Genomic DNA, 15,194 nt, shown 5'->3' with positions numbered 1-15,194 from the left:
AATTTAGAAAATATAAAATATTCCAACAATATATATAGAGATCTCTAATTGATCTTTTATAAGCAATTTGGTAGTATAAATAGTTGGTTATTGGATAAAATAGAATTCTAAGGAAATGTTTCAATTAGGTTTAATGTTAGTCCTTAGTATAAATATTCTTTGTTTTTCATTACTCTTTACTTTTGGACACTTGTATTTCTCTTTCCTAATCTACTTAGTTTTTTTTTTTTTTTTTTTGTATTCTTCTAACTTGATGTTTCTCTTGTATAATTTGTTTACCTGAGTTGCGTTTTCGTTTTTAAATGATATTTTGACTTCTTATAAAAAATATATATATATATTAGTTCTAAGCAAGCCTCGGGTCTTGCTTTGGGCTTGGGACATGACAATTAACCCAAATTCAATTCTAATTGTGGTAGTATCATTCACTAGGTGAAGATCATATATAGAAGAAACCATGACAGAAACCGTTGTGGCCCTTGTCATCAATCAGCTGGTTCAATTCATCGTCCACGAATCAAAACTGCTAAAGGGTGTCCATCGGGAAGTTGTGGACATTAGAGATGAACTGGAAAGCATCCAATGTTTACTCAAAGATGCAAATAAAGGAGACCTCCAAGATGACGTCAAAATGTGGGTGAAACAAGTGAGAGAGGTAGCCTATCATATAGAAGATGTAATAGATGAATACGTTCTTCACGTGGCACAACGTCATCGTCATCAGCAAAGTTTTATTGCTTTCCTCCATATAATTGGCCGTATATTGAAGAAACTAAAACCACAACACGACATAGCTACCAAGATTCAAGATATCAAATTGTCAGTTCGTGAAATCAAGGAACGAAGTGAAAGATATGGTTTTAGTTCCTCAGAGCAAGGATCAAGTAGCAGTGCAACAAATGTTATAGGGCATGACCCTCGAGTGGGCTCACTTTTCATTGAGGAAGATGAAGTTGTGGGCATTGAGTCTACAAGGGATGAACTCATAAGCTGGTTGGTGGGGGGAGAATTTAAACGCTCTGTGATTTCAGTGGTAGGCATGGGCGGAATTGGTAAGACAATTCTTGTTAGGAAAGTATACGAGACTGAATCAGTGAAAAGACATTTTGACTGCCATGTTTGGATCACAGTGTCTCAGTCATACAATATCCAAAAGATACTCATGTCCATTGCAAATCAAATCTACCACGAAGAAATAATAGCTCTAAGGCAAATAGACATGACAGACGAGATCACACTAATTAGCCAGCTGAAGAAATGTTTACAACAAAAGAGGTATGTTGTTGTTTTTGATGATGTATGGAAGACAGAGTTCTGGGAAATTGTGAAACATTCTTTGCCATGCAGCGACAAAGGCAGTAGGATTATCATCACAACACGCAGTGATCTCATCGGTGTTTCATGTAAAGAATCTTTAACTGATATGGTACACAAGGTACAACCTCTGTCTCAAGAAAAGGCTTGGGAATTGTTTTGCAGAAAGGCATTCCAAACCGAGTTTCAGAGATGTTGTCCCAATGAGTTGATGAGACTGTCGATAGAAATTGTCAAAAAATGTGAAGGCTTGCCACTTGCAATTGTTGCCATAGGTGGTCTTCTGTCAACTAAGGAGAAGGTGCCATTAGAATGGAAAAAGTTGCTTGATAGCCTCAGTTATGAGCTAGAATGCAATCCCCACCTTACAAGTGTCACAACAATTCTCTCTCTTAGTTGTTATGATCTTCCATGCTACCTAAAGTCTTGCTACTTGTACTTTGGTATTTTTCCAGAGGACTACTCAATCAATGGTGCAAGATTAGTTTGGCTATGGGTTGCTGAGGGATTCATTACAAGAAAGAAGGGAAAACCATTGGAAGATGTAGCGGAAGAATTTTTAATGGTGTAACGCCCCGATATTTGAACTAGCAAATATCGAAGTCGTGACGCTGCAACTTTAGAAAAATACAATGTTACAGCGGAGTATGTATATTTTTTTCTTTTTCTATGACCTAGGAATAACTTACACAACACAATTGAGCTGACTGAAATACCTCAAGGTGATATATTATTAAATAAAATAGAAACATGGTTTTCATTACAACATATGTACACACTAAGTGTACCAAATATATGTCACAGACGGCACCTAAATTAACATAGTAATATTTATTAAGTTTACACACATCACCATACATAATAAAAGCGATTAACATAAATGAGACTTGCTCCATAGAGTAAGCATAAATCCTGCAGCAGATGGTCTATCAACCATCAAAACTAGTAAAAGGACCATCGTCCTCACTTTCTATTCCTGCATCAAGATCTATGTAAAGATGACGTTATCATATTTACATAGGCAAACAAGTGAGTAATCTATTTTCCTAGAGACAAAGACTAAAAAGACTAGTTTGAACAAGATTAAAGACTAAAATATATAATAATGAATGAGTTGTGAATGCAGCGTAATGACAGATTAGTTTGTGTTTTATGATAATTTTTCTTCAGACCTCTTGTCATGAGCTCTCAGCCCGCTTACGTCCGTTATGTCCCTCACACTTTAGAGGTTTACATGTTTGGTGCTGGCAACTACACCGCCCCAGCTTAGTTATATATTAGGCCTGTTTGACGGTTATATACCCCCATCCACTGAGATACCAACAGTTCCTCGCGGCAATCCACCCACCTTGTTCTTAAGGTGGCTATTTTATCAGCCCATTTTATTAGACACATTATGCAGCAGTTGTATTGCAAAATTATAATAATAAGACAAAATAAGAATTCTTATAACAATAAAACAAAGCTAGTACTCAGTAAGTATATTCATACTTACTCTCCTTAGTGTAGTATTCTGCTCCACTTCTGTATACAATACATACATACAAACAATACATAGTTCATTCTCCAATAATATCATTGTTTAAAAGACCCTCATCTTTTTATATTTATTTATTATCCGTCACTTCATCTTTACTTACTCATTTTATTATATTACTCTAAGATAGTCACTTATAACAAGTTTTATGCCTGAATTCATATTTTGGGGATGAGACCAATGGTCCTTACTGCCAAAAATATGAACTAAAATTTAAATGACAATAAAAGAAATGACTGAATGTAAATACTGAATTCATATTCTGGGGATGACCGCCAAAAATATGAATTAAAATTTAAATAAAAGAAATGACTAAATGTAAATAATGAATTCATATTCTGGGAATGACCGCCAAAAATATGAATTAAAATTTAAATAAAAGAAATGACTGAATGTAAATACTGAATTCATATTCCGGGGATGACCGCCAAAAATATGAATTAAAATTTAAATGACAATAAAATAAATGACTGAATGTAAAAGTTGTAAAGTAAATAATATATAGATAATATCATAAGCCCTTAATTGATTTTGTCCACTAACTCATTATTATTAATTCACTTGTATCTATTATTTTATTTTACATTATACGTTTATTGGGTCTTTAAACAATTAAATGGGAACAAGTGATACAAGCAATAAATCATAATATTTATACAAGAAACACTTACCCAATAATCTTTTAGAAGTAAAACTCCACCAAATCTTCTCTAGGTAGCTAGTTTAGAAAAACACTTGAACACTACAAGAAAGATCTAAGCTATAAGGTATTTGGCTAGGACTAAGAAATAAAATGAAATGAGGAGCAAACAATTTTACTTGTTCTAAGATTGTAAAAACTCAAGTGAAAGTGAATTTAGCTTTAGGCTCCATTTATAAGAGAATGAATGGTTAGGATTTATTTTTACACATTTGATCTAAGGGTTGAGATGTATTTAACCAAAAGAATGAACCTAGTCCATATTTCATGCTCTATACCAATTGATATTTTCGTCCAAAATGAGGGCAGTGTATTTCGATCCATTTTTCAATGTCCAAACGTACTCCAATTGACATAAAATTTTGAGAGTAGATAGAGGACTCCGAGATAAACATTTTATATTTTTGGTTCGACTCCATCCGAGTTCATTTGAGTCTACTTTTGGCCTGTACAAAGTTTCCGATTCAACTTAGGCTTTAATCTATTTGCATTCCCACGTGGCCACTTACTTTATTAAACCATTATAATCATGATATTTACTATAACCATTATTACTAGAAGACTTTAAGCTTTCAACAAAGGTGGCTAGCCTTGGTATCTTTCTTTAGCAGTTTTAATCTCATTTAGACAGTATGAAAAGTAAGACACTGCTTTTTAGGCTAAAAACTAAAAAGCTTCAAATAAATTTCTGACTTCACTAAACCCCAATATAAATAATTTATTTACTAAATTGGGTTTGATTATGCCCATAAACATATTAGTGAAGCTAAATTTTAGAATTGAAGTAATATACATAAGAGGTCAAAAATCAATGTAATATACTTTTAACACTAAACAATTATTTAATATCATTAATCCACATATCATTGTTCTAATTTATCGATTATATATTTTTAATCTATTTAATATTATTTAAATAAGAGTTTTAAAATCTAGGTCGTTACAAATGGAGCTCATCCACAGAAACTTGGTTCAAGTTTCATTTGGGGAGCTTGATTATGAGATATACAAAAAGTACAGAATTCATGATCTACTACATGAAATCATCCTATCAAAGGCTCAAGAGTTGAATTTGTGTCAAGTTCTTGATGCAGATGACACAACTTCTCATGGAAAAAGTCAACGCCTATCAATCCACGATGCTACAGAAAATGTTTTTGAGTCGAGTGAGTACTCTCGAGTTCGCTCGATTTTTCTCTTCAACATTACTGAATTGCCCAGGTCTTTCATAGTTAAATTGTTTAAAAAGTTCAAGCTTTTGAAAGTATTGGATTTTGAAGACGCTCCAATTGATTATCTTCCTCAAGAAGTGGGTAATTTATTCCACTTGAAGCACTTAAGTTTGAGGAGAACAAAAGTGAAGATACTTCCAAAGTCAGTGGGTGCACTACATAATCTGAAGACACTAAATGTCTTGGAAACCTTAGTGGGTGAGCTTCCAATTGAGATATTTAGGCTTTATAAGCTAAGACAGATTCTGGCTCATTCTCATGACTTCGAAATTGAAAGTAGCCTTTATTCGGAGCGAGGAGTAAAAGTACATGAAGGGGTTGGATGTTTAAAGGAATTGCAGGAACTATCAATGATTGAGGCAAATCATCATGGGGTTGGTTTATTTGAAGAGCTCGAAAAGTTGAGTCAGTTGAGATTGTTGGGCATTTCAAATATGACTGCAGAACGTGGGAGGGTCCTATGTACCTCCATACAAAAAATGGTCCTCCTTAACATTTTGGTTGTAGGCTCAATTAGTGAAGATGAGATTATAGACTTAGAATCAATTTCTTCCCCACCTCCATTTCTAAAGCATATCTATCTAAGAGGGCGATTGAACAAGTTGCCGAACTGGATTCTTGAGCTTCAAAATCTGGTCACACTAATCTTATTTTTCTCATCATCCACTATCATGTCTCCAAGCTTTGCCAAATCTAATTACCCTTTCCCTCACTCATGCGTATGATGGGGAGCAGTTGCATTTTGAAGAAGGTGGTTTTCGGAATCTCAAGAGGCTCACACTTAGAGAGATGAACAAATTAAAGATGGTGGAAATAGACAGAGGATCACTGCCCAATCTTGAGGGCCATGCCCACAAATGAAAGAGGTACCCTTTGGAATCTAACACCTTGAAAGCCTAAAGATTATCGACTTCTATGAAATGCAAAGAGAATTTGTGCTACGTATGCAGCCTGATGGAGGCGAAGATTATTGGAAAGTCAAGAAGGTAACTACTATCCGTCTCAGGTATAGGATTAAAGGAGAACAATATCAAATATACAAGCTTGGTGACTTGGACTTATTGGAGCGTCTGCAAGGGTGAGTCTTGGAGGATCAAACTGCCATGTAGTTTCAATGATGAACATGGTATGTACCTCTAATTAGCCACAAGATTTCCATGAAAGTTTTGTAGTTTTTTTATGTGTAATGATAAAATTCTTCACATTGTGGCTGACTTATAACCAAAATTTTCAGGGTTAATAAGACTTGCATTGGCCTGTGAGCTCCAACCTAAGCTACAAGTTGAATTGTTACCACAACCTCTTTTCACTTTTAATTTTGCTATTTTTTCTTGTACTTCTGTTTATTTGATATTTTAATATTTCATCACTGTAAATAGTTGTTACTAATCGATGTTGCAACATGGATACAGCTATTGTAATTAGATTTTCGCCAGATGGTGGATCTTAATTTTATAACTAAAAGCTTAAATCTTTCAGCCATTATTTTGTTCTCATATATAACAATTTTTGAAACTGAGTTGTTATTGCAATATAACATTGTTGGAGTATTTTCATAAGAGAGTAATATTTCTGATATTTCTCCATAAATTGGAAATATTGATCAAGAATTCGGAACTCGCACCATCCACCATCCACCATCCAATTATATTATATTAGAACAGAATTATATACCTTAAAACAACATTACATTATAATCTAATTGCAGGGACTAAAACATTAAAACTATATTGAAATGTTTTGAAGAAAGGATTAAATGCATTGGCTAATTAGCATTCTGAGTGGACAATGTTTAACTAAGTTGACAAGATTGAAATGCATTCTATGGTAGAAACGTTTTCAATCTTTCGATCTTTAATTTTCTTTTTTCCAATTCTTCTTATATGTGTTTAATTTGAGGAGATTGAAAAGGCATTGGTTGATATGTCCAAAATGAACTTGTGTAATTTTCGTAAAAAGAAATAGAAAACTTGTCATTGGCTGAATGAATAGGTTTGCCACTTGCCAATGAATAATTTGGAATACGATGGAAATGCAAAGCATTTATTGAAAATTTCTTTTCTTTGGGGGCATGTTTGGCATGAAAAAAAGATTAAGAATGTTGGGGGCAAGTTTTGCTGAGGGATTTATTACAAGAAAGAAGGAAAAACCATTGGAAGATGTAGCGGAAGAATTTTTAATGGAGCTCATCCACAGAAACTTGGTTCAAGTTTCATTAAAAGTAGCCTTTATTCATTAAAAGGAGTAAAATTACATGAAGGTGTTGGATGTTTAAAGGACTTGCAGATGCTATCATTGATTGAGGCAAACCATCATAGGGTCGATCTATTTAAAGAGCTCGAAAAGTTGAGTCATTTGAGGCTGTTGGGCATTTCAAATATGACCGCAGAACGTGGCAGGGCCCTATGTGCCACCATAAAAAACATGGTCCACCTTAAAATTTTGATTGTAGGCTCAATAAGTGAATATGAGATTGTAGACTTAGAATCAATTTCTTCCCCACCTCCATTTCTAAACCATATCTATCTAATAGGGCAATTGAAGAAGTTGCTGAACTGGATTCCAGAGCTTCAAAATCTGGTCACACTAATCGTATTTTCCTCACCATTAGAGGAATATCCAATGTCGTGTGTCCAAGCTTTGCCAAATCTAATTACCCTTTCCCTCAATCATGCGTATGATGGGGAGCAACTGCATTTTGAGAAAAGCGGTTTTCAAAGACTCAAGAGGCTCACCCTCAGAGATAAGAAAAAAATTAAAGATGGTGGAAATGGATAGAGGATCACTGCCCAGTCTTGATCAACTAGAGATTGGGCCATGCCAGCAATTGAAGGAGGTACCCTCTGGAATCCAGCACCTTGAAAGCCTAAAGCTTATCGACTTCTATGAAATGCAGAGAGAATTTGTGTTACGTATGCAACCTGATGGAGGTAAAGATTATTGGAAAGTCTGGAAGGTAACTACTATATATACGTCTCAGGTATAGGATTAAAGGAGAACGATATCAAATATACAAGCTCATTGACATGGACTTATTGGAGCGTCTGCAAGGGTGAGTCTTGGAGAATCAAACTGCCATGTAGAATTTCAGTGATGAACAAGGTATACACCTCTAATTAGCCACAAGATTTTCATGATTTTTTTTTTTCATATATATATATATAATATGATAAAATTCTTAATAGTATGTGGCTGACTAAGAAAGTCTTACATTGGCTGGGCGATGAGTTCCCACCTAAGCTACAGTTTGAAATGCTACCAACTCTTTTTGCTCTCTAAATTGTGTTCCTTGTTTTTTGTTCTTCTACTTATTTGATATTTTAATTTGTCCTCACTAGAAATAGTTTGATACTAATCTATGTTACAACAAGGATCTAGCAGTTGTGATTAGACTTGGGCCAACACAGATGACCTTTTATAATTAAAAGATTAATTCTTTGGGGGGTTTTATTCTCATATGTAATAGTTTTGAGGGCCTTGAAACCAATGTGTTATAATGGATAGTTTATTTAGTCATTGGCTGCGCACTGGAAGTCAATAGCATGTAATTAGGTAAAGGCTAAAGCAATAGATATTCAATATATAATCTGCCAAATTACCTAATCCCAGACTGCTCGATCTATTTGAGACTCCCTCTAATATCTTCTATATATATATATATATATATATACACACGCAAGTATTTCAACATTGCGGGTGCAAGTGACATACTTATCAAACCACATGGTTTGGTAAGTATGTCACTTGTGCCCAATTCAACCTAGTTGAACCCAAGCCTTGAAAAGCTTATTTAGCAAGCAAAAAGAAGAAAAAAAAAAAAAAACACATGTGGGTTTCTGACCTTTATTCATAAGCATGCATCATGAGCCTTATTGATCCTTTACTTTCATTATTTTTTATTTTATTTAAACCTACATGTCCCCTTCACAATCTCAATAGTCTAATTGATGCCTGAAATCAATCAACAATTAGGGACTCTATATATATATTTGGTTGGAAAAGAAGAATGTTGAATATATACGTTGCAGTTCAAAATGATTTGGTGACTTAAACAAGTAATGCTATAAGTTTTCTTATGTCACTCATGTGTTCCTCTAAGAATGATGTGGCTATTAAATTCACCATTGAACTTGTGATTGATCATTATTAAATTTTGATCAAATGATGATTTTAAAACCCACCTCATTTTTAGAATGATACAATAGGGACTTTTAGAATTACTCAACTTAAGTAGATTAAGTCTCATATCAAAAAAATATGAATAGTTAAAATAGCATAATTAATTGAAATCCATGGGTTTAAGTCAAAATGACATACTGTACAACTCATTCTATTATATGGTACGTTGAGACTAACTCATAATCGGTTGTGGTTCGATCTTTTGATGGAATTTTAGTATGTTGTCGATCATTAGGTTTTTTTCTACAGTCGCTTAGTTTCTCATATCAATTAGGTGAAATATTTCTTTATTCTTGTTGAAATCCAATTTCAGAGCCACAGATTCATGTTTAATCTAAGAATTAATGCATGTATTATTTTCTTGATGTGTTGGTAGCCTTTAGAATTTAAAATCGTAAAAAATCCTAATCGGAAGAAAGAACGAGTCCAACGTTCAACTTTTAACCCTTTTTTTTTTTTTTTTTTTTGTGTTGGTCTACTCTCTGCCACCTCAAAGCCCAAACGGAAACTCGGCGTGAGCTGACCGTATTTTCCTTGAGTGGCGGCCAATTGAATAATGGACTAGACTTTGGTTGGCCGAAGGAAAAGAAGAGGTTGTATGCTTATTTTGCTTTTAAAATGATAGACCAGAGAAATACAGTTTACTATTCTTCAAAGTACTAATCTTTACCCTCTTCCAAAGAGTTGCAAACAGTAGCTGCGAGGGTATCCTGGCTCAAGTGACTTTTGTGCGTGCTGATTAGTCAAGAGCAATCCGGATGTCCTAGACAGCAGCTGGATTGCAAAAACTAATTGAATCATCCACAAAATGGAGCCATACCCAACGTAATTCAAGCAGTGGCGGAGCCAGACAATTCATATTGAGAGTGTCACTGAAAAAATTTTTTTGGCTATCTTAACAACTACAATTTACGGTCTCTTAGAAGTACAAAATCATCAAGTATCGAATCTTTGAGATAAAAAGAACGAAAAAGAGTGAGTCCTTGACTTTAGGGGCGCCGTGTCTTGGGTAGGTAAAAAGAAATATATATATATATATATATATATATATATAAAATTTTGGGGGTAATTTTTAAATCTCACGGCACCCCCAAAGATGTATGTGGCTCCGCCACTGAATTCAAGGTAAAAGCTTCAAATTCCCCTAGTTTCTGCAATGTTCTTTGTGAGCATAGATTTTTTTTTTTTTTTTTTTGGTGTTGAACATGACTCTTCCTTTTGGGTATTCTTTTGTTTTGCTTTAAAGATTGGATTTTTATGTGGGTTTTCTGTTTTTGGTTTGTGGGTGTTCTTGTTTTCGGATTTGGCTTACATGCTTTTAAAATAACAACATGTATGCTGTAGTTTAATCAACGGTCAAAATTAACTTTATCAAAATCTCTTTACATTTCCTCTCCCCTATTAAATGCTTCTAAAAATAAGTCAATTTTAAAATTTAATCTTGATCATTGATTAAACTACAGCATACATGCTGTTATTTTAATAATAATATGTAAACCAAATCCCTTGTTTTCATTGGGTTTGCTTCAAAGGGAAAGATTTAGATTGTGTGTGTTTGCGTTTAATATATGAGAAGTAGTTGGATGAAGGAAATATGTGCATGTGAGGTACTTCAAGTTAAGATTCTCAGTTCGCTTATTGTTGGAGTCTAGTTAGAAGTAGAAAGTTCAATAAGTTTGTCGTTTTGACATTTTCATACAAAGACCTTTAAACGATCTGAATTATTTTGTCTTGGCAAAGTCTTTTGCTTTTTTTTTTTTAAAAAAAAAAGAATATAATAATAATAATAATAATAAAAGAGTAAAAATATTTCATATAAAAAAGTGGAAAAAAAAAAAACAAAAAAAAAATGAATGTTTATAATGTGGATTTTCAGTAAAAAAGATAAAAATAAAAAGAAGAGTTGAAAAGGGAGCTTGAAAAGTAAAGTGACATAATCAAAAGGCTTTTCTTTTGAATGACATTGAAATGCACGAGAAACGAAATTCAAAATAAAATATGACTAAACGGCTGTTTTTCTTTAATTGGCACGATGCTCAACAAGAATAATTACAACACGCTAAATAAACAAAATTTGGACACGTAATAAAATGACTGCAACATGCAACCTTCTGACTTGATCTGACTTGACCAATATATATATATATATACTTTGAATATTTTTCCTCTTCTTTGACACCCGTATCATTTCGGGGCAAAGGAGCGAACCGGATCAGATTTAAAATTAAGAAAATTTCTCATTAAATTATTTTAATATTTTTACTTTTTACATTATATTAATTACTTTTTATTATTATTTAAATAAAAAAATTATTATAAAATATATATATTTTTTTTATATAAAAAAATATATATATTTTTTTTCACATCAATTAAATTTGCTAAGTTTCGATTCACTTCCTTTTTTTCAAGCCATTTACAAAACACACCCAAACTTTCTCCTAGTGTGTCCTTTCTTACAATTTTTTTTTTTTTTTTTTTTCAACTACAATTTTTTTTATTCTTATTTTTTCAAGTGACCAAATGAACAGCATGGCATCATAATTCGTAAATCAAATCACAAATGTTGCTTTGCAATAAAGCTTGAGACGATCGTCGAATCTCTTCTTAACTATATCTCATAATATTTCATATTAACTAATATTTAAATTTACATTTTTTTTTTTTAAAAAAAAAAGGATAGTTAACTTAATTACTTAGCAATACTAAGTTAGTATGTTATATATATAAAATATATAATATACATACAAATATTAAGTAGCCTATAATTTATTTATCAAAGTAACCTATACTTAATTATACTTAGTTAGTAACTTAATATATATTAACTTAGTTAATACGTTAGTTTATGAACTAACTAGTTAGTATATTAACTAATACATACACGTATAAATATTAAATAATCTATATAACATATACTCAGGGGTGGCAAAATGGGTACCCATACACGACCCGATTAGACCCGCGGGTACCCGTTACACGATTAGCCTATACCCAGACACGACCCGTTTTACCCGTTTAAAATAACCGGGTATAAATGGGTAGACACGACCCGACACGACCCGATTACCCTAAACTATAATTTGTTTTTTAAAAAAAAAAATTAAAATTCAAAATTGTAATAATAATACTAATACATCAATATAGTCAATGCAAAAAATTGAGTTTTAAGAGATTAAAGGTTTTAATAAAGGATAAGAAAAAAAAAAAAAAATTGGAAAGTGACCGTAATTGACAAATTGTACTCCAAAATAAATTACTAAACTCATAATTTCACCTAAACTTAAAAGTTAAAAGTTAAAACAAGTAAGTTCATTTATTAAAATAGTCCACTTATAATTTAGTCCCACATGTAACAAAAGTGTTAAAAAATTAATTTGAACAAAGATACAAATTCTCAGACATTTTTTTTAGCATCCAACCCTGGGCCAAGACTCAATATTTTTGAATTCCATGAGAGCCATAGAAGACCAAGATCCTTATTTAATTGTGCAAATACATTTATCAAAATGTGTAATATAATAGAATAGTTATAATTTAAGTGATTTTCATTTTAGCAACGACAAGGTAAAGTACAGTAAAGTTTTTCTAAAGATCACAAATTTGCTATCCGAAACAAACAATGGCATCAATGCTTAGAGAGTTCTTCATTAGTAGACATTAGAATTTCATCTGTAGTGTTTTACATGCATGGGGAAGCCATGGAAGCAACATCATATACTAATTCAACAAGAAACACTGCCAAACATCCATAAGGATGCAAATTACAAGAAACTCATCTAAGAGATCAAGCCTCAGTCCACAAGATGATACACAAAAACAATTTGAGAGTGTGGGAACTCCATAAGGACCATAACCATATATTATATTAAAGATTCATAACACAAGATGAACAAACACATAAGGGTATGACCTCATACCATGAAGGTGAGGCTCAAGTGGATCGACACAGGATTCTAACTACAATTATAAATAATCATAAGAATAATTCATCAATGAAACAATACAAGACATAGAAAAATATTCTAAAACTACAAAAGAGGGGGCCAATTCGGAAGCTAACAAGCCGGAAGAAAATCTAATTTCTCACCATAGCACAGCAAATACAAGCAACATAACAAATACTTGCTACATGGGCACTCGACCTATTTCTTCTTCATTTTTTTTTTTTTTTTTTTTGGAATGAAAAATGGCATTTAGTTTTAACCAACAAAAAAGTCAAAGACATAAAATTTAAACAAATTAGTTCAACCCAAAAGCAAGTATTAATGGGTTAAATAACTTAAATTGTGTCCATAAACTAAAATGTGTCAACATTTCCATCATAGCAATAAAGAAAAAGATAATAATAAAAAAAAAAGCTAACAAAAACAAAATAATAAATACAAAAAGAAACAAAACTCAAAACTACATCAACATTAGATTCATAATTCTTTGCAAAATACAAAATAGGTTCCCATGAGCCAATGTCTATTATGCCACTCCACTTAAGGATCCATGAAGGCATCCATGATCCACCCATATAATCAAAGTCCAAAGATACAAATTATAAAACACTACAAATATAATCAGTTTAAGAAATATTAATAGATTGTGCTCCAGATGAATCTGGAATGTCACAGGAAATTGTCAAAACATCATCTTCTTTGCCATCCAAGTCCAACTTCATTTGTGTGAGTTCTATATCAAAAAATAAGAAGAATTAGTATTATTTTATTATAGTGTAATAAAAAAATAATACACATAAACGAAGAAATTAAATATGGAAATAACTAATATTACCTTCATCTCCATATAACCAATCTTTGGTGCAAACTAATGCCTCAGCAATGTCAGGCTTGAGTGAACTCCTATTTTGATCAATCACACGTCCACCAATGCTAAAAGTGGATTCCGAAGCAACAGTAGAAACAGGAATACTCAAAACATCACGAGCCATAGCAGCTACTTCAGGATATCGAAATTGATTTCCTTTCCAAAATGAAAGGATGTCAAATGTATCATCCAAATCGACAGACCTAGGCTCCTCCAAATAAATGTCCAATTGATTCTTTTGAAAATTAATATCATCTCCAGCAAATGCTAAATAGTCCTACATGAAAGTATAAAACAAAGAGAATATAAACATAAATAATTGAGTATATATATATATATATATACTAAGTTACAAAAAAGATAAGAAATTAATGATATTATTCACCTTTTGCCAAGATAGTTTTGCTCTAGGTACTTGGGGGCGCCGAGCAGTTATGGAGCTTGAACTTGAAGTATTAGAAGAAGCACTATACTCCATAAAAAGATTCTTAATTTTCTCACGAACATTCTCGAATTGTATAGAATCCATAACTCCATAGATCTTCGTATAGTAATAATTTACAAGATGAAGCTTATAACGAGGATCTAATATAACTGCTATGGCCAACACTGCACTGAATTCTAACCAATATTTCTCAAATTTAGAGATCATTTGAGTTGCCATTAATCTTCTATGCTCATCTTCACTCACAAGGTCTTCCTTCAAAGATAAATAAATCATGGCAACTACGGGAAAGTATAGGTTGGCAGTAGGATACTTAGTACCAGAAAAAACACATGTAGCTTCATAAAAGCAAGCTAAGAAACTACTGATATCACCCACCTTTTCCCACTCAAGTGCACTAGGACAATGCGGTGTATAGTTTGAATCAGTCATTGCCAAATAACTAAAAGCACTACGATAATGAATAGCACTCTCAAGCATAAGATAAGTAGAATTCCATCTGGTTGGCACATCTTGTTTTAATCCCTTATGACTGTCCAATGACATTTGATTTACCGCATGAAGAAATTTTTGTTTTCGCCCTTGTGATCCCTTAATATACTTTACGCTATCTCGAACCTTTTCGATAGCATCATCAATTTCTTTTAATCCATCTTGCACAATCAAGTTAAGAATATGGGCACAACAACGCATATGAAAGAACTCACCTTCACAAAGAAGGGCTTTCTTAATGTTCAGTGTTTGCTTTAAAAAGTCAACACAACGATCATTAGCAGAAGCATTGTCCAATGTTATAGTAAAAATCTTGTTCTCAATCCCCCACTCTTGTAGCAAATCATATATCTTTTCTTTCAAAGAAACACCATCATGTGGTGGGGGCATAAAAGAAAAGTTTAACACCCTTTTAGTTAATACCCAATCTTTGTTAATAAAATGTGCAGTAAGGCACATATATCCATCGGTTGTCAAAGA

General features: G+C 32.7%; 2 protein-coding genes across 2 annotated transcripts; both read left to right on the top strand.

Annotated features, from left to right (window-relative positions):
• Positions 1-457: 457 nt before the first annotated feature.
• On the top strand, positions 458-1,885 carry LOC132169223 (disease resistance protein RPM1-like). Its single transcript, XM_059580292.1, has one exon. It carries the CDS (start codon positions 458-460, stop codon positions 1,883-1,885), a length of 1,428 nt encoding a protein of 475 aa, XP_059436275.1.
• A 2,612-nt stretch (positions 1,886-4,497) lies between these two features.
• Positions 4,498-6,045, top strand: LOC132169222 (disease resistance protein Pik-2-like). The gene is made up of 3 exons (XM_059580291.1): positions 4,498-5,418; positions 5,734-5,861; positions 6,018-6,045. The coding sequence occupies exons 1-3, from the start codon at positions 4,498-4,500 to the stop codon at positions 6,043-6,045; spliced, it is 1,077 nt and encodes a 358-aa protein (XP_059436274.1).
• Positions 6,046-15,194: the final 9,149 nt, after the last annotated feature.

The sequence above is a fragment of the Corylus avellana genome, chromosome ca2 (assembly GCF_901000735.1).
Source record: "Corylus avellana chromosome ca2, CavTom2PMs-1.0".
Taxonomy (NCBI): domain Eukaryota; kingdom Viridiplantae; phylum Streptophyta; class Magnoliopsida; order Fagales; family Betulaceae; genus Corylus; species Corylus avellana.
Note: the sequence above shows the minus strand (reverse complement) of the source record. Positions and strands in the feature narration are given on the sequence as shown.